The sequence below is a fragment of the Euprymna scolopes genome, chromosome 10, assembly GCF_053919585.1.
Source record: "Euprymna scolopes isolate OS-2025 chromosome 10, ASM5391958v1, whole genome shotgun sequence".
NCBI classification, from domain to species: Eukaryota; Metazoa; Mollusca; class Cephalopoda; order Sepiida; family Sepiolidae; genus Euprymna; species Euprymna scolopes.
The window spans coordinates 68,897,770-68,925,230 of record NC_136491.1 but is presented as its reverse complement, the minus strand read 5'-3'; the positions used below and the strand labels follow the sequence as shown (position 1 = coordinate 68,925,230).

Below are 27,461 nucleotides of genomic sequence, written 5' to 3'. Positions count from 1 at the left end.
AATCTTTTTCAGAAAAGTAATCAAAGAAATAAGGGATAAACAGTTTGAAGAATAAAAACTTTTCCCCAAATTAATAGATGTTGCATTAAATGACAAAAAAGTATTGATATGCTGTTTACAGCATATCAATACTTTTTTTGTCATTTAATGAGAGACAAAACCAACCAACAAATTAACCAACCGAAAAAAAAACCCAATAGTTTGATCATTCAAAAAAGAATTAATAACATTTCATAAATCTAGAATTAAAATATTCTTACTTCAGCTGCATCTGGAGCATAAGTAATCAACTGTTGAAGGAGTTCCACAGTCAGGATAGAATCATCCATTTCCAAAATAGCCGTTTTAATGTCAGATATTGAAAGCTTCAAATGGCCCAAAAGAATAGCTGATTGAATAAAGAATAAATGTTATTATGTTTCTATTTTACCTGCAAAAGAATTTCAAAGAATGAAAAATACACAAGAATTATAAGAATTTGAAAATAAAGTATGAAAATATATATCTATAAAAATGAAATTGTCTCTGTGTGTGTGTGTCTGTGTGTGTCTGTGCATGTGTGTCTGTGTGTGTCTGTGTGTGTACATTTCCCTACTAAACTACTCTGTCAATTTTCAATCTACAGACTCGAGATTTGACATAAGGAGTATTGAGATTTGGGAAAATCTTTTTAATCGGTTTTCGGGCAAAAATTTGGCTGTTAAGGGGTCAAAGTTCAACGATTTGTACATTTGAAAACTCTACCAAACCCCTTCGTCAATTTTGGTTATAAACACTGGATCAAATTTTTTAATTTGATTTGAACCCAAAACAATAAATGTTAAGTGGTTAAAATTAGGATCAAAGTTAAAAAAAAAAATCAACCTCTACAGTTTCTACCAAATTACTCTGCCAATTTTTGGTCTAAACATTTGAAATTTTACATAAAGTGTATTCAGACATGGGGAAGCTTCTTAACTGGTTTTTCGTCGAAAATTTGTTTGCCAAGGAGTCAAAGTTCAAAATATTTGACCTTTGCAGTTTCTAGCAAACTATTCAGCCAATTTTGAGTCTAAACATTTGAAATTTTACATAAAGGACATTCAGATATGCAGCAAGGTTTTTAATTAGTTTTTGGGCTAAAATTTGGCTGCCAAGAGGTCAAAGTTGAAAGAGTTGACCTTTGCAGACTCTACCAAACTCCTCCTACAATTTTGGGTCTAAACACTTGAAATTTTATATGTAGGTTACATGGACATAAGTTAAACTTTTTAATATATATATACATATGCACATAAAGTTATATAAAGTACATAGGGCCCAAGCAAAGCCGAGATGAACTGCTAGTATATAAATAAATATTATTTATTCTGCAAAATTTCTAAAAAATGAATCAGCATATAAAACATTTCCAATTAGAAAATACTTAAATATTTTGTTGAGCAACTAAACACTTTTAACTAATCATTTGAGCTTTATTAGTAACTAGCAGGACCCTAACCCCAACCTCCTCATGCTAAGAACGGTTTTCGGAATCGACACCCCCAACCGCCCTATGTTTAGAACGGCTTTCGGAATAGACACCTTATTTTGTGAGTGGGTGTGGGGTTGTCATAAAATTTGCCCAAAATGTAACTTTGATAATTGTTGTCAGGATTCCCACGCGCAAATATTATGAACAAACAACAAAAATTTTTTTTTTTTTTTATTACATTTTCACCCCAAACAAGGCAAATTGCCACTTTGGTGTAGGGGGCTACTATCAGGGGCAACAACTACTGGGGTACTATGTAGGGATTTGGGCAGCAAGGTGTTGGTTCACGTTACACTTGAACTTCTGCACGTCACTACTGTTGATGAAGCAGGGACCTGGAATGGAATTCCAGAGTCTAGCGGTTCTGGGGAAGAAACTATTGGAGTAAAAAGATCTTTCACATCTAGGGATCTCTACAGTGTGGGGTGGGATTTAGCAGCCTGTCGGGTTTGTCGAGGGTGCTCACGTCGTGGGGGCGCAAGTGATTGCAGTTCGTCAGAGCATTCGCCACTAAAATACTTGTAGAAAAGGCAGAGGGATGCAACATTTCGTCGATGGGACAGAGGCTGAAGCTTAGATGCCAGTTCAGGGCCTATCAGATTTTCGACTCTCTTTTGAACCTTGTCAAGGAGCGAGAGACTAGTAGCAGATGCACCAGCCCAGATATGACAGCAATACTCCATACATGGGCGAATGGTGGCTTTATAGAGGTACAAGATACTTTCGGGTGTTAGTAGTTTTCTAGCACAGTAGAGAGAACCCACCTTCTTTGCAGTTGCCCTGGCGATGCCTTCAATGTAATTGTTCCAACTCATGTTTCCTGTGAACGTTAGGCCAAGGAGTTTGAAAGATGGACTCTCAGATAAAGAGTCGTTGGCCATTGCTATGGGTGGTAGAGAGGGTTTCTTGTAATTATTGAATGAAACTAGTTTAGTCTTGGCAGCATTGAACGCGACCAACCACTTTTGTCCCCATTCCACTACAGATTGGAGGTCTTCCCCTAATGTTTCTGCCATTTCTTTAGAAATGTGTTCATTCGTCTTCCTGTCGTGCCTGCCATAGAGTGTAGTGTCATCAGCATATATACCCATCTCAGAGGCAATGTTGTCGGGGAGGTCATTTATGATTATCAGGAACAATAGAGGTCCAAGGATAGAACCCTGGGGCACCCCCGCATTTATATCATATTGTTTAGATGTACGACCGTCGAGGACAACCTGGATTTTTCTCTTATCTAAGAAGGATTTAATTATGTTAAGTATTCTACCAGTGATACCGTATGATCTGATTTTACTGAGGAGACCCTCATGCCATACCCTGTCAAAAGCCTTAGATATATCTAGAGCTACCGCTCTGCCCTCCCCAGCTTTGTCCAGTGAATGGTATATACGTTCAGAGATCACAGTTAGGATGTCTGCTGTGGAACGGGCTTGTCTAAATCCATATTGTTTGTCAGTCAGTAGTTTAGCATCTGTAAGATGATGGACTAGAGCATGGTTAATTATGGTCTCAAATATTTTGGCAAAAAGTGGGAGGAGGCTAATGGGGCGATAATTTGATGGGTCTGTCCTTTCGCCAGAATTCTTGAATACTGGTACTACAGAAGCAGTTTTCCAACAGACCGGAAAGCAAGCTTCATTAAGGCATTTGTTGTAGAGTTTGGAGAGAACTGGAGCTACTTCGGCTGAGCACTTTTTTAATAGCACAGCTGGGATAAGATCGGGTCCACATGCTTTTGAGGTGTCAAGGTTTTTTATGATAGCATGCACCTGAGCAGAGGTGGTTTTCAGATCATCTAGTGTGGCGTCTGTCCGCATAGGAAAGTCAGGTAGGGGGTGGTTGGAAGGGTCCAGTGTGGAGTTTGAGGCAAACCGACTGGCAAGCATGTTAGCCTTGTCGGTTGCTGAGGAGACAACCTCGTGATTGTTGGTTAGTGGGGGAATTGTTGATTGCCCATTATTTACTACACTGTTGTAGATTTTCCAGAAGTCTCGAGTTCCTAGTTTTTGTGCTTCGATGCGCTTTTTAGTGGTTTCCGTAAATTCTCTCTTAGCTGTCGCTATTTCTTTCTTAACGTTATTTCTAGCTTCTATATACTTCAGTCTGTTTGAACTGGACTTATGTCGGTTAAACCTACGCTATGCATGCTGCTTTTGAGCAATGGCAGTTGCACAAGTCGACGTGAACCATTGGGGAGAGTGGGGCTTACTATAAAATTTCCGCATGGGAACATGCGCTTCGATTGCAGTTTTAAACCAGTCAGTGGTCTCGTTTGCACATTGTTCAGCAGGGAGATAGAAAATATTTTTCCATGGAGCATCTCTAATTAGTTCCCTGATGGCTTCCCAGTCAGCCTTATTATAATATCTCGTTGTTTTGAGCACTGGCTCTTCAGTTTTGGGTCTACAGTTTAGGGCGATTTCAACCATTATCACTGCATGATCAGCGTTCCCGAGTGGGCTGTGGGCCTTCGTTATGCAGTCATCGGGAACTGTGGTCAAAAACAGATCTAGAAGTGATGCGTGTTGTTCTTCCTGGTCAGGGAAACGGGTTGGAAACGTAACAATTTGGTGGTTGTAGTGTCGGTTGGCTCATGTGTACTAATCTGGTGGGCAGGATATTTACTTTAAAGATTAGGTGGCAAAATACTCTCAAAACCTCTATCACTTAAAAAGAACTAAATTCCTGTACGTTACCATGTAAACATGTAGACACTATTTCAGAAAGTGACAGTTTTAAATAGGCAGAAAAAAGAAGCAATATAAACAAAAAGTTTTCTCTAAATAATAAGCAATTATTATTTATTTTAAACAATATATAAATAATTTTGTTTATATTATAAACAATATAAACAGAACACTCTTCAATTTGAAACAATGTAAACCTTTTTAGATTTTAAGTGTTAGACAACAGAAACAGAAAGAGAATTTTTTTTTAATAATTTTGAAAAAAATATTGTCCAAAGACATTTTTGCAATATATATACCTAAAAGGAAATAAAATTGGGGAAATTAGGCAAAAACAATTTATTATGTTTTGTTATCTATTTTCGTTTACAAATAAAAACAAAACATTTAATATTAGCTATAAATGTTTAAAGTACATACAAACATTTTTCAATATATATATACCAAAAAATATACAATTAAGGGAAGTTAGGCAAAAACAATTTAATTTGGTTTGTGACATATTTTGGTTCAAAAATACAAGCAAAACTAATAGTTATTACCCATGCGAGCTATAAGAAATTTTTTTTTTCAAAAATCAAGCAACCCCCTGAGAAAGTATAAATAGCAATGAGTAGCCGTACAAGCAAAAAAAAAAAAAAAAAAAAAAAAATTAGCCGCAGTAATGTAACACTAAGAGGAAAAGGAGATGCAAATAAAGAAAACGCTTTTGTGGACTGGACTAGACTACGGCGAACTTACAACGTTACGACCCTCGAAATAACACCTTTAAAGCATACGTACCACGAGGTGTGAATGACTTTGCAAGAATGTCAATGCACTGACCCCTCCTTGCATAGAACAGCCCAGTTGACGGTGAAAGAAAACCATATCAAATTTAGCAGTTTAGCTGTACAAATATCCTCAAACCATGTAATCACTAAAAGGGATTCTTTCGTTCAACACTAGTAAGTCGTTTAATGTAAACAGAAGTTTATCTACTGTAAAATTAAACCAACATTTTATTTTTATTGTTCAATGTTTTTAAATTTAAATTATACAGCAAAACACATTTATTAATTTATTTTATTGCAGACTATTATCCTCATCTGGCAGGCTTTGGGTAGGATTGAAACCGCTATCTTCAGAAAATTCTCACCTGGAACCGTAGATCAGATAATAAAATAGACACAAATTTATGAGATCAAAAAATCCAACCTTGATCCCCCTTCGGGGCCCGTGACACAGTGGATAGAGACCTGATGAAGGCCAGAGGAATAGTTGGCCGAAACATCGTGAAACAACATCTAAGAAAGATGAGGATAATAGTCCGCAATAAAATAAATTAATAAATAATACTCATCTCAATAATGAATTCCAATTAAAATGATATATATATATATATATATATATATATATATATATATATATATATATACCATTGGGTACAGACCCGACCATGGAAAATCAGATAATAAAATAAACGTGAATTTATAAGACCAAAAAATCCAACCTTGATCGCCGTTCGAGGCCCGTGGCGCAGTGGATAGAGACATTGAATTTCTACGATTCCTATGATTCCAAGTTTCAATCCTACCCAAAGCCAGCCAGAGGCTTACTTGGCCAAAACGTGGTGAGACGACAACAACTATGGATGGCAGTAATTGCTGAGAATGCAGTTGGGAGATTCGGAGTTCCTATCCCGTCACATTTACCACCTTGAGAAGGCCAGAGAAATAGTTGACCAAAACGTCGTGAAACAACATCTAAGAAAGATGAGGATAATAGTCCGCAATAAAATAAATTAATAAATAATACTCATCTCAATAATGAATTAAAATTAAAATGATAAAACACATTTAATCGTTATAAAACTTCATCCTGCATTATTTCTTTTCGAGAACAATATCTACTGTAAAAGTAAACCCATTTTATTTTTATTAATCGATATGTTTGATTTTAAATTATAAAATAAAAGACAAACAGTTTAAAGGCTTCCAAATCACACAAAATCCGGGTCTTGACTGTAGTAATCACGTAATCGTTTTTTTAAACTTTGTTATTTAGCATATAAAGAAAGAATTTTAGTCAGTTGTACGTTAAGAAAAAAAAGAAAGGTTTGGCTAGGTGTTAGAAAAGGAAGAAGAAATCAAACATTTAAAGGTTTCAGAAGTACATAAAAGCTGGGTCTCAACTTCAATCATTGCGTAATCGGTTGTTTCAAATTTTTTAATCAGTGTATTAAAAAGAATGTTAGTCAATCGTAATTAAAAAAAGAAAAGCTTATCTAGCTTTTAGAAAAGGAAGAAGAAATGGCTATTAGCATGTGATGCTGTGCCAGAAAATAGTGTGTACGGTGTATGTAATCACAAATGATATAGCACGCTAGCGTAAGTGTATAAGAAAAGTTAACATGTATGGCATATTTAATGTAAAAATGAAAGAAGTCTTGTAATTGGGGTATTTTATTTAAAATGATTTCCTCCTGTATTGAGGGAAGCCATGTTTGTAAATCTCTGGAGTGTTCGCTTTTGTAGGAGCATTTGCATTCTGGAATGCATGAACAGTCAGTTCTCAGCCAATGAGATTTTTTTTGGAATCGGGAAAAGCAAAGATTATGTTATGTATGTAAGTATATGATCCATATAATAAGGATGCAACCCCATATCTGAACAAAATGCAGAATACCTCCCATTGAATGAGGAAAAAGTATCAACTACTTCCACTATAGATGGTTACGACTGTGATGATGTTGCTCCTAGGATGTAATGTAGGATTTTAATGTAATGAATAAATGTGTGTAAGATGGCATTCCAAAGTTGCATAATATAGTGGCTTATAGTCTAGACATAATAAATTTGTATGTGGTATCTGTTGGAGCAAACCTAGTGTACTTTGGTCCAGAGGGGATTTAATGCAATCAAATTATTATATATAGAGATAATAAATAATAATTGAAATAAACTTAAACACTTGAACTACAAGATATTTTTAGTTAAGATTTTACAAGGTGTTCAAGATAAATTTTATAATGTTTGGATATTCTTTTATTTTTAAACTATTTGATAGCATAAAGTACAATGGATGATAGTTTTTGCATATTTTATTTTACAAGAGAATCACTACTTAGCAAGCCCCGAAGGCCACTCGAGGATATGGGTTAATGAGTGTAAAGTGGTCACTGGAACAACAGCGTATTGGTCATTAGTGGTGGAAATTGGCTAGAATGTGATTATTTTAGGAGATGGCTAAACAAGAACTAGTTTACATTGGACTTAAAGACGACCATGTTGTAGTTAGTTAGAGAGCATGCCAGCGAGAGTTCCACAGGTACGCAGTTATAGGAAAGAAGCTTTGTTCATGGAATTTGCATTTAGATTTAGGCACAAATGGAGAGTGAGGGAAATTATTGATAGTGGTTGTAGCTAGACTAATGCTCATTGTGAAAATTTTGCAGTGGGAGAGTACAGATTGAAGCTCAGACGAGCTCTTGAAAATAACGATAGAGCAGAGACAGATGCACAACGTCTTTTCTGTGAGAAAGAGGTTCTATTGCAAGAAGGAGAAAAGGATATCACCTATTAATGGATTTGAGAACTGAAAACTATGGTTGACGGGAAAGCACTGGAGCATTGGAAAAGAGTGACCTACATCATAACAATTTGTGCCAAATTCAAAAAGACGAAAATCTTGGCTGCAGCTCAGTGCTTCTTGAATATTTTGGAGGTTCAATTTATGAGAGATGAGCTGGAGAATTGCAACGGATATCTGAAAGCAATAAAAATCATAATAGCTGTTCTGATTGTGTCCTTAATAATGAAATTCGTCCAGAAGCTGCAATAAAAGACATTGCACTATCGAGTAAGGCAAATTAAACTCAATTCAGATGCAATATTGGATTACTGTCTGTGTACTACCTAAAACACTAAAAGATGAGCTTTTGTTTTTATCTGTAAACAAGCAGTTCTCAATCAGTCTATCTGAGCTTGAGCAAGAAAGTATTTTCTTGGTTTAACTTTCAACCTCCAAACTCATCATCAGGAGAAAACATCATGTGTGCGGTTAGTATCACTACACTACTCTTAAACTAGATTTCATAGTTTTCGTTGTTTTTATTCTTTTTTTTAAATAAATGTATAAAGTTTAATTTTAGTTACTTTTAAGTTTCAAGTTTGAAGTTAGCAGACCAATATTAAACGCACACAAATATATAATTACAAATATATTTAGAAAAAGAACCCGATTCAATTCAGATGGTTATATTGAGTGCTGTTTACAGGTGTCAAACGCTGAGCGGAAAATATGGCTGCAGAAAAACATACATGTGGCAGTAGAACTGTGTTTCCCACTTCCGGAAAATGATGAAGTAGCTGTTTGAAGGGTTTCACGAATTCACCATTTGTCAACTCGCTTGCACGTGTGGCCGCAGTTGAGAAAGTTACCTGCCTGCATGAACTGATTGCTAAGATCAAACTGCTGTTCAGGTGTCTCTCAATGAACACTGTGAAAGTTACGTGCAATAGGTTCAAGTTTTACCTGGAGGTTGTGATGCGACTTCTTTGGGTGAGCTTGTACTTGGAAAAAAATCTCTCCAAAGATGAACTTTGAATTTTGAGAATCTATCAATTATTGGTAAAGATATTTTTTCATTTTTTTAATCCAAAATGTGTCAAATTTGTCTCGAACACCCTTCATCTCTTTTGAATTCATTGTAAATTACAAATTCAATATAAGTATAGAGAATTCAATTTTGAATTGGATAGAATATCAAAACTGGATTATCAGAATAATAATAATTATTTTTAAAGTGTTATTAATCTGCAGAATGAAGTAGTATCATAATAGTTTGGTATAAACACTGAAAATGAATGCATATCAAGAAAATATACTTACAAATATTGTATGCTTTCTTATAATTCAAGATGGTAAACTCTTTCTTCTTTTCAGTGATTGGCTGCGCTGTAAATATTATTGACACAATATAAAAAAGTTTGCATATATACTCAACTAAGATGTTAGTGGGATGGCCATAAGACAGAATGGAGGAAGACTTGTTTTACATTCTGAGTTGTTTTCCGAAAATACTAGAGCTACATCCGAGGTGCCATTTTTCCACCTCCCCAAGACCAATTAATTTCTGCAACACTTTAAAATTTTTTGAATCTTGACTCAATTTTCCATTAAATATTCTTCAATAAACTTACTGCACGTGTACCCCATAAACTTCAACTCTTCTGATTTGCTGCTAAACCTGATCCCTTCACTGTAAAGGTTTCGAAATACCGGAAAATTTTATACACTAATAGCTTATTTCTTTGGACTGCTTACCTTCGGAATTCCCTGCCTGTTTCTTGTTTCCCTAACATGAAGAAATGTAAGTGCAAATTAAATCTTGTTGCTTAATACCTCATCCAGTTTGTTCTTTATAAATCTAGTTCTTATCATAATAGCCTCTGACGCTTCCACATCAATATATTTTGTTTGAGGATGAATAAAAGTTTTAAAAATATTTAGAATAGGTTGCATATACTTTATTAGTAATATACTTTTGAAAAGTACAGATATATCCTATAGATGGACATTTGATGAACTTGAAGAAGCAAACAATTCTCTAAATCCCAGTTACTACAAGTTGTTTGCAAACAAAAGAATTCTCCAGGAAAAGAAATCTGGCTACAATCAACACGTGACATCAGAAACTGAGGCGTAATTTGAGGCAAAAGACAAATCATTCTTCAAAAAAAGGCACCCAATCGTTGGAGAAACGTTTGAATCAGTATATATAACTCTAGAAGGAAACTATGTTAATGTATAAAGTTGAATTATATATATATATATATATATATATATATATATATATATATATATATATATATATATATATATATATAAATGTTTAGAGGTACAGAATTTGTATATGGTTTTAAATAAAATACTATGCGGAAGTTTCTCGAGAGCTCTTTCGGCTATCATCTCTTCAGGAGTAAATCGATAGCAATCTAAATAATATTGTAACGAAAATAAAGAGTTCTATTGGGGAACTTATTTAATGTGCCAACCTACGGGGACATTAATTAAATTTATTTACGTTTAAAAACGATTAAAAATGTTGGCACAACGAGGGAGAAAAAAAAAAAAAAAGCGGGAGAAAAAATTCAAAGTTCCCCAAAGAGAAACAATGCGTTTGATGTTTCTTTTTGCCGGCAGAAAGAAGGTTGACGCACCGCGATAGAGACGGCCTCCAAAATCTTTAAATGGTTTTTGGAGTCCGCTCTATGTAGCACCTCGACTAAACTGATATACAATATTACTATTTTGGATGTAAGGCAAACTATCCTTGTGGAAAGCCGGAAAAGCAGGTCTCGTAGTATATACCACACGCAAGGTCACCGAATTGAAGCAATATTAAATACTTCTTCGAATCTGTTTTGAAATTATATTACTCCCCTCCCCTATCCACGGTAATTTCAAATAAACCGGGCATTTCAAGGGTCCAAACTTTTTAGGGGATTTAAAATCCGCAACCTTTTTGAAAATACAATCATCAACAAGGATATTCGGCGTTTCATCCACTCTAGGACTCCTCAGGCTTATGCGCGAATTCTGTGGTTGTTTATCGTTTTTATATGCTTCTCTTCTATTGAGATTTTAGGTAGCCAATCAGCTTTCTAGTATCCACCGCGCCCCTTCCAATCAGCCAATGGGCATGCATTTTATCGAACAAAGGATCTGTTTTAAAGTTAGGTTAGTGTTTTTTTTATTGTTAGTTTATATATAAATATATATATATGTGTACATACATATATGCACATATATATATACATATATATATATATATATATATATATATATATATATATATATATATATATATACATACATATATGTGTGATCGTTTATGCATATTCATGTTTATTTAATTTATTTATTTATTTGATAATTTTCTATTGTTTTTGTTAGTTTTGAATTGCTATCCTAGAGTAAATTTTATTTTGTGAACACAGTTATTTGCTATTTCTCTTCTACAGTTTAATAGATGTTGGGGTTCTTTAAAGTACAGGATAGCAAATTTTTCATAAAGGCATAATCTACATGGGTCATCTAGGTGTCTACACGTGGTAGCTTGTCTTATTATTTTCCACTCCACTACTGGCGAATGTCCGCTTTCTTTGAGTTCCCAGTTCGTTAGTGTTGTTTTTATACAGTGTTTTTTATTTTTTAATGTACTTTTGTGGTCATAGTATCGAGTTTTGAAATCTAAGGAAGTCATGCCTACGTAATATTTCTTGTTATTCGGGTTTTCTTTCACAAATATTGTTGCCTGATAAACTACGCTTTTGGTTAGACATTTATTTTGAACTGGGCAAAGTGTGCGGTGTCTATAGTTGCATTTATTTTGTTCGTTATTAGTATTTTTATTTATAGTATGGTTGTTCTTGTCCGGGGTTGGTTTATTATTATTGTTATATACTGGGTGATATGGTTATTATTATTAGTATTAGACGATACCACTTGTGCGCGTATGTTACGTGAGTTCTTATTAGTAATGATATGAGTCTTAGTGAGAGTTCTTGTCTTATTACATATGATGTTGTATCTTAGAGAGAGAGATGTGTATGTAATGACATTTTATAACACAGACATATAATAACAATACAATTTACCTTTTTGTAGAAATCACAAACACAAAGATGAGCTTTATCCAAAACACATGATGAATTTATTAATACGACCGGTCGGGATTTCCTCATTAAGAACTCAAAGTTTCACATCTTAGTTTCTGAAGTGACGTCTCGCTTCAGACGTCCGCCTGTCTCTGTCTCTCTGACTGTCTCTCTGACTGTCTCTGACTCTCTCTACGACCAACTAACTCCCACCTCCTATATTGAGAAATCCATGCATCCCGGCCACGTGAGCAAAATTCACGTGTTTCAACATGCGTGACTTTGCACGTTTTCGACATTGATTTCCCAATAACCTATTTTTCTTGTGTTGTTTCCACAAAGGAATTTAACCTACATATCTAATTTATTTAACTCATATTTTATTATCCACATTCTTTTAACAATTGAATAGTTTATTTATTATTTATTTCATCCAAATTAACAATTTACTGGACATTTTATTTAAACCTATTGTTCTTTAAAACTTATGTCCAGGGTTCGATTTCTGCTTTCTCTTATTTTCATTTTAACTAATCTCTCTATTTTTATACTTACATGAACAGGGGACAGCCCTTATCATGTAACATCCCTCCCTTCCATATTTCACAAAAAAATGTATGCATTTTTAACTTTAGTACATTTTTTTATTTTTACATCTACATCTACACAACCACACGGCTAGAAAGATCAGGCTAAAAAAACACACAAAAAAAAATCTCTTTCAGTCAGCCCTTCACGGCCGACTTCACAATTATTTATTTTTTTATAAGATCAGAACCTTTCTGATCTTTGTAGCATTTACTTTTTGGGTGTAGGATATTTACCTATGATACACATCAGCTATTTTCCAGCCACCCATATGCCGCAGACTAGAGGTTTTCACCTTTCTCGAAATGGACGACTTCCTTCGTCTCAAAAGTGTTCTGATCTCTCTTTCCGCATGGTTAGTCTTATCAAGTATGGCTTTGTTTTTTTTTTTATTCTATAACTATCTCATACGGGACATACCAAAGCTCATATACTTAAATCTTTGTGGTTGGCTTCAGAAGTTTAAGATATACCTTTTTTTCTCTCATACGGATTCACTCGGATTTCCTTGCTTGGATTCTTGAAACTTCGACGAGGATTTAGAAATATCACCCCTAACTAACTAACACGTTTCCTGCGACCAACAACTTAATTGCGCCTAAATTCTATCTAATTGCCCGATTTTTTTGTGATTTTTCTTTTCTCTCACCAGGGCTTCCAAGATCCAGCAGATATATCCCACATTCATGCTTCTCTAAAAAAATACAAGGTTATATCTTTCTTACGTAATCTACGGCATATTTTTGCCTGTCTCTTACTTCATTAAGCTATATGTGATTGCCTCGGGACTACATCTCATCGGTTTACTGGTCCCCTTAAGAATTTTCGTATTCTTTCCAACGCCTGTTTATTAACTAAGCCAAGACTTACTACTTGCTTGGAGTCGGTACGTGCAACCAGCTTATTTTAAGCACTTAATTAACCAGGTTCCCAAATTTTTCGTATAGGGGCACTTCTTGTGCTTATCAATCCCTACCAAGTCACTTTTCTTGGAGAAAAATTTTTAGGATCTCTAAAAAAAAACAACAAAACCAAATGCTAAAACAAAACACCTTTCTTACGGCTTATCACATCTAAAAACTCTCCAAATACCCGTTTACATAATTTTAATTCTTGTCCCCCTTCTAAATTTCTAACTGAATCTGTAAGCCAACCATACGTCTTAACTTATTTTCTACTAGATCATTTTAATCTAATGTATATTTACGGATAACTTTGAATTCTTGCTGTGAAAATCATAACATTACATACATAAGACAATTTACAATATTTGTTCAACATCATAAAAACATTTTCAAAAAAAAAAAAAATACCTTAATACATTTAAACATTTTGCAACAGTTATAACTTTTTTTTTTTTAACAACAAAAAAATAATCATCTGTAACAAACAACAATTCAACAGTCTGTCCAAAACAATTGTCCCTTTTTTTTTCAAAAACAAAATAAATGAACACGCAAAAGCCGGAAAGTTCACTATGAACACAAAATGCATTTCCAAACAATTTACACCTGTTTCAGAAAGTACATGCGACCTTTGAAACATTCCTGTTTTGACAGATTAAATTCAACAATTCGTCCAAACGATTTCATATTGACACACATTTTCTAATGACACTTCTACAAATTTCAAAACAATAATGGATTACACAATCTCTGCATTCGCGTGTATGTGTGTGTGTGTGTGTGGTTCTTTTTTTAACAGACCAATTCATTTATCAATGAATTACGCATGGTGACTTGTTTATTATTTTTTTTTTCATTACTACGAATTTCTTTTTTTACAGCATATCGGCCTTTTCTTTTTCTTTTTAATATTTCTTGTATCTTTTGTTCTCTGTGTGCGTGTGTGTTCAATTTTTTTTTTTTCTTCGCATTTCTGTGATCGCGTGATTTTTTTTCTTTTTCCGTGGTATTATTTATTTATTTATTTATTTTTTTAATTATGTTGGACCCTTTTAAAACGTTGTGTTTCTTTTTCTTTTTCGAATTCTGTGATCGTGTAATTTTTTCTTTTTCCGTGGTATTATTTATTTATTTTTTTTAATTATGTTGGACCCTTTTAAAACGTTGTGTTTCTTTTTCTTTTTCGAATTCTGTGATCGTGTAATTTTTTCTTTTTCCGTGGTATTATTTATTTATTTTTTTTAAAATTATGTTGGACCCTTTTAAAACGTTGTGTTTCTTTTTCTTTTTCGAATTCTGTGATCGTGTAATTTTTTCTTTTTCTTTTTTTTTTCGTGGTATCGACCCCAGGTTCGGTTTCTGCATCGCTGATGCAAAAGGTTCACGAACACCAAATTGTGATTTGTTATATACTGGGTGATATGGTTATTATTATTAGTATTAGACGATACCACTTGTGCGCGTATGTTATGTGAGTTCTTATTAGTAATGATATGAGTCTTAGTGAGAGTTCTTGTCTTATTACATATGATGTTGTATCTTAGAGAGAGAGATGTGTATGTAATGACATTTTATAACACAGACATATAATAACAATACAATTTACCTTTTTGTAGAAATCACAAACACAAAGATGAGCTTTATCCAAAACACATGATGAATTTATTAATACGACCGGTCGGGATTTCCTCATTAAGAACTCAAAGTTTCACATCTTAGTTTCTGAAGTGACGTCTCGCTTCAGACGTCCGCCTGTCTTTGTCTCTCTGACTGTCTCTCTGACTGTCTCTGACTCTCTCTACGACCAACTAACTCCCACCTCCTATATTGAGAAATCCATGCATCCCGGCCACGTGAGCAAAATTCACGTGTTTCAACATGCGCGACTTTGCACGTTTTCGACATTGATTTCCCAATAACCTATTTTTCTTGTGTTGTTTCCACAAAGGAATTTAACCTACATATCTAATTTATTTAACTCATATTTTATTATCCACATTCTTTTAACAATTGAATAGTTTATTTATTATTTATTTCATCCAAATTAACAATTTACTGGACATTTTATTTAAACCTATTGTTCTTTAAAACTTATGTCCAGGGTTCGATTTCTGCTTTCTCTTATTTTCATTTTAACTAATCTCTCTATTTTTATACTTACATGAACAGGGGACAGCCCTTATCATGTAACATTATTATTATTATTATTATTATTATTTCTGCTAGTGTTAGTTTTATTTTTGTCATGTTTTTCTATCTCTATTTTTTTTCTCTTCTATTCAACTGAATGTCTGATTGAATGAACAATTTTTATCAATTTGAGTTGATTTTATAATTTTTTTCCTACCCGATTATATTACCACTGGATTTTAAATTCTGACTGTTGGATTTCTTTTAAAAAAAATTCCTTTTCGGATTACCATTGAATGTGTCTTTAAATAAGCGGGAATGTTATTCCCAGTTTGCTTTGTTCTTTTTCACATTTCTTTACATGTTTCTTAACAGACATGAGCATTTTGCAACTTATGACTATCATAAATTGAAGTTTCATCTAATGCCTCAACCAGCAAATTCTAGCCTAGCTACAATTATAATTTGTTAATTTCTTTCTGTTCTCTGATGAGAAGAATAACAAAAACAGCATTCTTTGAACCTCTGCGGAATAGGGATTTTCAACATTGTTTGCAGGAGTATTATGTCGAATAATAAATTTAATTGTAAATTTTAATTTACAGTTTTAATTTCTTTTCTCTTATATATATATATATATATATATATATATATATATATATATATATATATATATATATAGTCATCCACATACAGTACTGTTTCGCTGTTTCACAGCTCATCAGTGCGGCTAGACAGGCTACTACCTCAAACCAAAATCGAAACCCGACTGCCTGTACGACAGTCAAGGCTTTGGACCATTATGCTAATCAGCAGTTGCTGTCCGGTTAACGATGTTTTGACATTGTCCAAATACCTAAGCTCGATTTGTTTACACAAAGAGCATCACTTAATAAGCTAATGATATATCGTGTATCACTTCCCAATATGCTCAACTCAAGATGACGAGCATTATAGTCATCCACATACAGTGCTGTTCCACTGTTTCACAGCTCATCAGTGCGGCTAGATAGACCACTACCTCAAGCCAGGATCGAAACCCGACCGCTTGTATGACAGTCAAGGCTTTGAATCGTTATGCTCATCAGCAGCTGCTGTGCGGGTAGTGAATTAACAATGTTTTGACATCGTCTGAATACCTAAGCTCGATTTGTTTACAAAAAGAGCATCGCTTTACATGCATCACTTCCCAATATGCTCAACTTAAGATGAGGAGCATTATTATCATCCACATTCAGTACTGTTTCACTGTATCACAACTCATCAGTGCGGCTGATATATATATATATATATATAAAATAATGATGAAACACTAGTGTCTGTAGGTATTTAGTGATTATTATAGTAAATAATTATATATATATATATATATATATATATATAAAATATATATATATATATAATATAATATAACTACTTTATTTACTCACATAAAATTAATATACGAAAGTATAGATCTATGCATAAACTTTAAGTATTTACTTCAAAAGTGCTCAATACGTAGGTAGAGCTAGTTAGTAATTTATAAAATATATATGACGATTAAGCTACACTGAATATTCTGCGTTTCATCCACTATAGGATTCGTCAGGCTTATGAGTGAATTCTGTCGTTGCTTCTTGTTTTTATATATGTTGAGGATTTCTAGTTAGCCAATCAGCTTAATCGCCATAATATAATATAATAAAAATTAAATTGTTCGGACTTTTGTTTTCAGGTATAAATAACAGGCGGATCGATATTTAATTTAGAATAGCCAGTCATTTGCATCATTTTTCAGTCTGTTCTTTTCATATAAATTTAAAAAATGTACTCAATTTTTTCGCTTACATATTATCCTCTATTTCCTTGAGTAGGAGAACATTTCAGACATACACTATAATTTTTCAGCTAGCCAAATGAAACGGCTTGTTACCAATATGCAAATTTACACACTTTACGAATCTCCTGTGGTTTGTAAATTATACTGCTACATAAAAATATTTATTTTTGACATTACTTTAATAACAAAATTGTTTTCTTCACAATCGGAAATGATCACTTTAACTACAAGTGTGGACTGAGATGGCAATCCAGAGATTAGCTAAAATTTTGGGGGTACTATGTCCCCTCGCCCCTACAATCATCACTGACTGTAAGTAAATGCATATTCTGAGCATATTTAGTTGCTTCCGATCTGAAAGAGTTAATTAGTTAAAACAATGATTTCTCTTAAACTTAACAAATTTAGAAGAAAAGGATTATTATTATTATTGGCTCACAAGGAGCTTTGACACAGGTCATAAAGGTTCTCTCCTTGAGAACAGCCTGTGGTGTTCTCTGGAAGCTGAATGACAACAAGCCTCCCCAGTTTTTCAGTGCTTTCCACATCTTCTGATAATATTTGCAAATTATCGCAACAGTCGCTTACCATCGATTTCTTGCTAGCAACAGTCATTGGTCTCCACTGGAATCTGAGTGGCAATAAGGGCTGGTCAGTGCTCTCTCCTCAGTCTTTCCATCTTCCTTGACCCTTTTCGGCTGTTTGGCATCATTCTTTTGTGAGGGACAGTGATTGGGTAATGGAAGAGGATGGGAAGGGAAGGGGGTAGAGAACTTATAGATATATATCTTCAATATTCTTGGTTCCATGCAATGCTTCTTCATGCTTTGTCTCTGCAGCAGTTCATCTGTGGCTCATGTGTATTAGTCCCCGCATTCAAGGGGCTTCCTTAATATTTCAGCTGTTTTCATTATTGTTATTCGTTGTATCTTTCCAATCATTCCTCTTCTTCCAATTTCTCCCATTCTTTTTTCAAAGTTTTTTGGAATTGTTCCAAGTGCTCCCCCTATTATAGGTACCATCTTGATTTTTTTTTTATCCCAATCAGTTCTCTGGCTAGCTCTGTATATTTGTACTGTTTCTCCTTTATTTGATATTTATCCTATGGATTATTATTATTATTATTATTATTATTATTATTATTATTATTATTATTGCAAAATAAATTAAAATGGCTGACAAATATTTCTTACCTTTTGCTTTTCTTCTACCAAAATTTGTTTCCAACATCAAAAGAGGTAAAACGTCTTCCATATTTTCATTTGACTGTAAATATAAATGAAGAATTGCTTTCATATGTCAACCAGGGGGAAGAAAAACTTGTCTCCTGATTTTTTTAATCGGTTCATTAGCTTTTAACAAATTTTTCATAATTTTATATGATCATGAGATTTGAAAAGTTAGTTTTATGCTAAAATTCACCAAGTATTAAGATTAATCGTTATGTGAATCCAGCAGTAGTGACTCCAGGAAAGCTCTAATCTGCCCCCCTGGTCGAACTGAAAAATGTCACAAATTGGCATAAATTCTATTTTTTCACAAATGTCTATAACTTAAAAACTCATTGGTTGTTTACTCAAATCTCAAAAGATTCGATTAGTTGGGATTTACATGATTTTAGTAGGAGTGATCCGAGGAAAATACCAGTTTTGCTCTCCTTATAAAACAGTGTCATTATTTTTTCACAAATTCATCAACATTTGTGATTAGTATTATCATCATGTTTGGTTTAACATCTATTTTGTACACTAACATGTGTTGGGCAGCTTTTAGAAACTGACTTTCAAACTAACCTATCTCTGTTCAGGTGTTTATTCCTCCATGTCTTTCTTGGCCTTTATTTGACAACTAACCCTGTTACCTCAACTGTTCTATATTGACCCAAGAACTCTTATCCATTCTTTCAATATCAACGAATTCTCTGTTCTGTACACCTTTCTTTATACTATCCAGATTTAATCTTCCTCTGATGCCATCAGGTCTAAGTCTGACACATAACACATTCATGATATCATTATCATATCATGCAAGCCATGTCCTCAACCCTCAGTGGCCAGGTTTCATTTCCATAAATCATTACACTGCGTACATATGCTTGATAGATATTTCCCTTGGTCGACAATGATAATACTCTACTGGTTTGTAATAGCAGATGTTCCATGAACTTACTTCATCCATTCCTAACTCTTGCAATCATAGTAACATCTGCTCTTCTCTGTGCTCTAATGATGTCAACTTCTGAACAACCTCAATAGTTTAACCGTCCAAATGTACTTTCTCCACATTTAAGTTATCATCCATTTTTATTATCTTATACTTCTTGCACACAAATTTTCAAACGGCTGCACTTCTTGATCTTCTTGATTTTAATATGGACATTAATTAAGGAGACATTAGGGAAAGTCCGGTTGCCTCCACCCAGATTAGCAAAAATTACATTTTTTTTTATCATCTAATAATAACTTCTGCTCCAAATCAATCACAAGTTGTTATTGATGAATCAATAAATTGTATGTTTTTATAAAGCAAATAAACTCTGAAAATATTATTGTTTCACAATTAAGAATAAATTTATTTCTTACCTTGGCCCATATTGTGTCTTGAGCTGAGTTTTCATCGATTTTTTCCCAATGCAAATGTTTCACGCTTTTATCTTCAAGGACATCATTTCTGTCGCCAGGTAATGGCAGAGCAGGAGGGATGGGAGGAGGAGGAGGTTCTATAAAAATACGACAATAAATAAGCAAAAGTACAGATGATTGTTATTTATTTTTAATTTTAACCTCCTCAAAGTATTGGAATTTATAACACAGTCATTGATTGATCAGGGTTTGTCTTCCTTCTTTCTATAATGATAACATGGAGTGGTCAACAGATAAGCCAATCACTGCTCTATTATGGGTCACATGAATCAGCCTAAATAAACCTAAATGCACATTGCTCCAGCTTCTTTCACCAGTTTCCACTAGCAGATGTTAGTTTGACTGCATTGCGACAAAAGTCCTTTAGAAGGCAGTTGGTATGCAAAAAAAAAAAAAAAACAAAAACAAAACATTTTTCCCCCAGGAAAAGAAACAAAACTGACAGATTCAAACGTGTATGTAGTTGCCGAAACAATCTTTCTCAGATTAAATCTCCTCGTTTTGAACATTTGCATTTCCTATTCTTTTGTTGTACATCATTCTTTATTACTTTTCCAAGTAAAACTAATAAATTATATACATATTGTTTTTCTTTTTCTCCAAAAGCTGCTGCTACCATTTCAAATTTCAGCATTTATTTGTTGATAACATTTATTCACCCTAAGCACTACATATTACCACTAAAACGTAAGGGTCTACTGTGATTAGGGGCCAGATTCATAGTTGATATAATTAGTGGGGAGTTTTATAGCAAGATGCTTGTTCATGTAACATTTAAATTTCTGCATGGTACAGGCAGAGGAACAGGAAGCAGGAAGGGAATTCCAACAGCAAGTGATCCGAGGAAATAAGCTTTAAAGTAGAAGGTTTTCTAGCATCTAGGAATCGTTACAGTGAAGAGGTGGGATTTTGATGCTATTCGAATTAGTTAGGGCTATTTATGTTAAGAGAGAGAATACAGGCGCACTAAGTTCATTGGAGCACATTTTGTGGAAGAAGTTATAAAACAAATATAGGTATGCAAGATTGTGGCGATGAAATAGAGATTGGAGCTTGGAAAAGAATACATGACCTATTTGGTTAAAAAACATTTTTTTTACACCATGTCTAAGAGTGAAAGACTATTGTTTGATGCACTAGACCAGATATAGCAACAATATCCTATATATGGACCAATGATGGCTTTATAGAGATATAGAATGCTGGTGAAAAGGTTTTTAGACTGGTAGAGGGAAGCCGCCTTCTTTGCAGCAGACTTGGCAGTATTTTCTATGTATTTATTCCAATTCATGTTTCCTGTGAATGTTAGACTGAGAAATTTGAATTTTGGATTTCTGAGAAGGGTACTATCATCCATTGCAATGAACAGTTAAAAAGTTTTCTCATAATCTTTTAAGGAAAAAAGTTTTGTCTTGGTAGCATTGAATGTAACCATCCATCGTTTTGTTCCATTCCAATATATACTGGAGGTTATTTTCTATGAATTCAGTCATTGCCTTGGATATGTGTGTATTCCACACATCAAAAATAGCACATCAACAATTATACTCATCTTTGAGGATTATCCCTGCTTTCTCACATCTGAGAACTGAACTTAGAGAAGCTTCATATTTTCACATCTAAAATAATCAAGTCAAATATCACATTGTTTCATTTTTGCAATGATGGAAATTAATCACATACAATGTTGTGATGCTGTTCAAACATGCGACTACAGTTCACATATATTTAAGGAGATCGAAACTGTTAGTTATCAGTTAAAGCTGCTAGTTGGAAAGGTGAACTCACAGCAAATCCTTAATAGTTTACTTGCCAACTCAGTTAGTAGTTGTTACTAACAGACACGGACGTCTTTTATTGTACCTATCAGAATAAATCCATTTTACATTTTTATATCTGTGTATTGTTTCCCACTCGACAATATAACATAGACCCTCACTGAAAAGTTGCAAATACAAGGAGAAATAAATGATGGGGCCACATTTCTACCTGATATGTCTACACAGTGATGGAAAATCAACAAAAGGCCTGGTTGTTTGATGAGATACTGTTTGCCCAATATGAGTAAACGTCAGTGATGCTTTTGGCCAAAAAATCTTGCCTAACTCTAGGGTCAGATTCTGGTGAATATTTTTTAAGTGTCACAGCTGTTCTTATTTTTTGTGTGTAAATCATGTTATCAAATCAACAAAATTACTCAACTTTTTATCACATTTTGCTTTTCTGTATATGAATATTTTAAAAACCATAACACTCAGAACAATAAATGTAAAAAAAAAAATGAAAAGTAAAAATCATAATAACAACTGGGGAAGTTTTAACACTACTAATTTTTTTTTTTTTTTTTATAAGGAGGTCACCACTTATCAAGGCCCGGAAGCCACTCAGGGATAAGGGTTATTGCATGTACAGTATGTTAGTGTGGAGATTTAATAAAGTGTCTACTTAAGGGGGCGGTCCATCAGGAATTTGTTTATGTTGGACTTGAAGACATCCAGGTTGTAGTCAGGTGGGAAGCAGGCAGACAGAACAGAGTTCCAAAGGCGTGCAGTTCTTAGAAAGAAGCCCTGTTCATGAAATCTACGTTTTGATTTAGGCACAGACAAAGACTGGGGAAAATTTTTGACAGTGGTTTCAGCTAGGCGAGTGTTTTTCATAAAAGATTGGCGAGCGGGGACCAGAGATTGGAGCTCAGACGAGCACCTGCTATGGAAATAACGATCAAACAAAGATAGGCTTGCAACGTCTCTTCTGTGGGAAAGAGGTTGCAAAGAAGAGAAAAGGGCATCCCCCAATAAGCCACGAAGTCTATTTTGTACTTTGTCAAGGCAGGATAGGCTGTTTTTAGCAGCTCCTGCCCAGATATGGCATCAGTATTTCATCTTTGGACGTACTTGGCTATTACATAGATAGAGAATTGCATCAGTAGTGAGATATCTTCTGGAGCGGTAGAAGGATCCCACCATCTTTCCAGCAACCTTGGCACCAGACTTGATGTACGTATTCCATTTCAGATCAGGAGTAAAGGTCAAGCTTGTCAAAACATGGGGCTTCTCCTAGACGAGAGCCATACATTTCAATTGATGCCAGATGGGGATCAGAGCATTGATGATGTAAAGATAGGAGTTTGGTTTTCGATGCATTAAAGGTAACCAGCCACGTCTTCCCCCACTGAACCACGCGCTCGAGATCAGAGGAGAGAGAATCAGAGAGAACTTTGTCATTTACAGCCTTTGATGTTTTGCCGTAGATGGTCATGTCATCAGCATAGATGTTAATGAATGATTTAAGTATGTGTTTAGGGAGATCATTGACATAGATCAGGAAGAGAGTTCTCTATTTAATATAGATTCCAGCAACTTACTCATGACACACAGGAGACTTATTGGTCTGTACTGAAAGGGAGATGACTTATCACCTGAATTCTTAAATACAGGGCATACTGATGAGGTTTTCCAGGGTGTTGGGAAGCACTTCTCCTTAAGGCAACGCTTAAACAGTTTCGTAAGTATAGGAGCAAGTTCTGGTTGTAGCTTTTTTAACACTATAATTGGGATGCCGTCAGGGCCAGTTGCTTTACTGGAATCAAGGTTCTTGATTAGTTTGGCGACCTCATGCACGGATATTTGTATGTTACCTAGCGTGTTCTGTGTTATAGGAGAAAATATGGGGAGTTGATGGCCTTCGTCGCATAGGGTAGAATTAGCTGCAAAGTTCTTGGCAAATAGTTTGGCCTTGTCTGATGCTGACGAGATGACCTCTGGTCCATTGATAATGGTTGGGATAGAACGCACACTTCTGTTCAGGATCCTATTTGTTATTTGCCAAAACTGGTGCTACGAGTGTGCATAAAATGTATAGAAAAAATAAAAATTATATTTATATTGTTAGATTTTACTAGTTTATACCCACTCCTTGAGCAGTGTTGGTAAAGTACCTAGATATGTCAATTTCTATCTTTCACTTGCTGTTACTGTTTCATTGCTAGTAAGAAGAAAAATACTTGTGCAATTTTGTCAAAAAAAATATACTACTTAGTATCTACATGAGAGAGTAAGTAACTATGACGAATGCATTTTACATATTATTTTCATTGGCAAAAACATCATCAGCTATATTTTAAGCAAAAATAATCCACTTTGAAATAATGCCAAATATCATTTGTATATATATATATATATATAAAAAGTGAAAGTGTTTGTCTGTCTGTGTGCCTGTCTGTCCGTTTGTGTAAATTTCCCTACACAATATCTCTGACAATTTTCAGTCTACAGACTCGAAATTTGATATACAGTGTAGTGAGATTTGGAAAATCTTTGTAATCCGTTTTCGGCCAGAAATTTGGCTGTTAAGGGGTCTAAATTCAACGATTTGACCTTTGTGAACTCTACCAAACTCCTCCGCCAATTTTGAGCATAAATACTTAAAATTTTAGATATAGGTTCCTTGGACATGGATCTAACTTAATAACTTGATTTGAGTCCAAAACAATAAATGTATACGGTCTCTACCAAATTACTCAGACAATTTCTGGTTTCAACATTTGAAATTTTACATAAAGAGTATTCAGAGATAGGGCAAGCTTTTCAATCGGTTTGGATCGAAAATTTGAGCCACCATTATATAAATCTATGTATGTATGTTTGCATGTCTGCCTAAAACTTTCGACAGAAGCGACGGATTTTAACAAGATCAGTATCGTTTTGAAGCTCGTCCTTTCAGACAACAAATATCGAAAAATTGGCTAAAAACATTAATTTCTTCATCTTCAACTTGACACTTTTCTATAGGGAGGGGTCGCTTTTATCGCCGATACTGTCGATTGTCTAGCCTTGATTTAAACCTCCGTCACTTCCAGTTTGGCGGTGGTCGTAACAGCAAAGACGTCATGTTTTTTCCCATTCTTTTCCTCCTTCGCGGTACTGGTTCGAGCCTGCCTTCCTACTACCACTTTTTTTTTTTTTTTTGCTCAACATACACCTCCAAACATCCGGGCAACGCCAGACTGAAATGCTAGTATATATATATATATATATATATATATATATATATATATATATATATATATATATATATATATAAAATGTAATTCTTGGTTTGTTACAAGTGAATAAAAACATATTTCTACGTTACCAATTTATTTGAAATTTTCAGACAACCCATCTTTAGAGTCGAGGGATGTTTTTATGTTATTAAAATAAATTTACCTCGTGAATTAGTAAAATATTAAATAAAATAAATATATTTTTTTAACCGTTAGTGCGAACCTGCTTTGTTGATAAAACTGAACTTCTGGTTCGATTCATTTCACAACCACGAATTGACAGAAAAGAAGTAGATTAGATTTCATTTTCTGTTTACTCGATAAGTAAAAAAAAAAACAAAAAAAAAACATAATTCATTTGTTTATCTTCCAAAATTTTTAATTTACACATTTTTTCTTTATTATATAAGGCCAAAAATAAGTTTGTCGCTTGCTTTTTGAGTTTTTTTTTTTCGATATAAGATTGGTTGGTAAAAGTACAGTTTTTTTTTTGGTGCTAATGTAAAGAGTGGTCCGCGCTATTTTTTAAATCGTATTTCCAGGTTTAATTAAAGTTTTATTATATGTTTTTTTATTCAATTGTAAGATTAAAATACACCCTCCCCTCCCCATGTTAAAAATGGCTTTTTAAATATTAACGTTATTATTACAACACGGATCACTCTCTGCATGAGTACTGTACTTTCACCTAACAATTTGATAAACAAAACATGGTACTTATGCAGAGAAAGTACCATAATAATATAATAATAGAATAATAACGTTATTTAGAAAGCCATTCTTAACATGGGGAGTACGTTTTGTTACTATTCTATACTTTCACCTAACAATTTAATAAACAAAAGATGGTACTTATGCAGAGAAGGTACCGTGCTGAAATAACATTATTAAGAAAGCCATTCTTAACATGGGAAAGGGAGAGTGTTCTGTAACTATTTTATATTTTCACCTAACAATTTAATAAACAAAAGATAGTACTTATGCAGAGAAGGTACCGTGCTGAAATAATACTGTTATTTAGAAAGCTATTCTTAACATGGGGAGGGAGTTTTGCATCTATTCTATACTTTCACCTAACAATTTAATAAACAAAAATAGATAGTACGTATGCATAGAAAATACCGTGCTGAAATAATGTTATTTAGAAAGGCATTCTTAACATGGGGGATGGTATTTTGTAATTATTCTCTCCTTTCACCTAACAATTTAAAAACAAAACATGGTACTTATGCAGAGAAGCTACCCCGCTGAAATAATGACGTTATTATTTAGAAAGACATTCTTAACATGGGGATAGGGGTGTTTTGTAACTATTCTGGACTTTCACCTAACAATTTATTAAACAAAAGTTAAACTTAAGCAGACAAGGAACAGTACTGAATCATTAACATTATTTAGAAAGCCATTCTTAACATGGGGAAGGAGGATGTTTTCTAACTATTCTGTACTTTCGGTGCTGATGCAGAGAGTGATCTGCGCTATTTTTTAAATCGCATTTCCACGTTTAATTAAAGTTTTATGATATGTTTTTTATTCAATTGTAAGGTTAAAGTACAGAATAGGTACAAAACCCTCTCCCCATGTTAAATAATAACGTTATTATTTCAGCAAGGATCACTCTCTGCATGAATACCGATTAACGTTTTGTTCTTTGCTTTTTTACCGTATTTTTTGGGGTTTTTTTTTCAAGAAAACCTTTTTTTAACAAAGATTGAAAGTGCACGTTTTTTCTTTACAGAAGTTGTTTTTATATAAGAAAATATGAATGCTTATAAAGAAATTGGGTACTCGTGCGCTTATTGATCCGTGTTGAAATAATAACGTTATTATTTAAAAAGCCATTCTTAGCATTGGGAGAAGAGGATGTTTTGTACCTATTCTGTACTAAAAAAAAAAAAACGGTAAATTTTTAGAGTAGGTCCACCTCCACAATTTTCTTTTAAATGACGACTTTTGTAGGTTTTCGACTATGCTGAATACGGAAATCGCATTGAAATTTTGCAAAAATAAGTAGTTATCGAGATATTAAAAATTTGTATAATGCATTGTAATCTCTGGCAGCAGTCTTTTTTACATGCTTGCGCACGTCATAAACAAATCTATGCGCGTAGCAAAGATGGCCGCTAAAGAATACAATGCATAAAACAACTATCTATATCTCGATAACTACTTATTTCTGCAAAATTTCAATGCGATTTCTGTATTCAGCATAGTCGGAAACCTTTAAAAGTCGTCATTTAAAAGAAAATTGTGGAGGTGGACCTAATCTAAAAAAAATACTAAAAAAACATAAAACTTTAATTAAGCTTGGAAATACGATTTAAAAAAATAGCGTGGCTCAGTAAGTGACCTTATTAACAAATATTATCAAAGGCAAGATATGTTACTTTATTACCGAAATGGATAATTTTTTTTGTTTTTTTAATGCAAAATTTTTATTTGGCTCAAAAAACAGCGTTTACTGTTATATTTGAAAATTACAAATGG

The 27,461-nt window shown here is 33.9% G+C and overlaps 1 protein-coding gene across 2 annotated transcripts in view; it reads right to left on the bottom strand.

Moving 5' to 3' along the window:
* The window catches only part of LOC145286065 (delphilin-like), a 207,777-nt gene that overhangs the window by 28,977 nt on the left and 151,339 nt on the right, over positions 1–27,461 (bottom strand). The window contains exons 17-21 of one of the 2 annotated variants that reach the window (XR_013869095.1): positions 19,871–20,007; positions 18,482–18,554; positions 9,073–9,138; positions 5,693–5,945; positions 261–388 (exon numbers count right to left, since the gene is read on the bottom strand). Coding sequence is in view for 1 of the 2 variants with exons in the window: in XM_080134738.1 (XP_079990864.1) it covers positions 261–388; positions 9,073–9,138; positions 18,482–18,554; positions 19,871–20,007 (404 nt within the window). In the remaining variant the exon portion in view is untranslated. Of the gene's footprint in view, positions 1–260; positions 389–5,692; positions 5,946–9,072; positions 9,139–18,481; positions 18,555–19,870; positions 20,008–27,461 lie in introns of those variants that run through there. The other variant, XM_080134738.1, reaches the window with a different exon arrangement.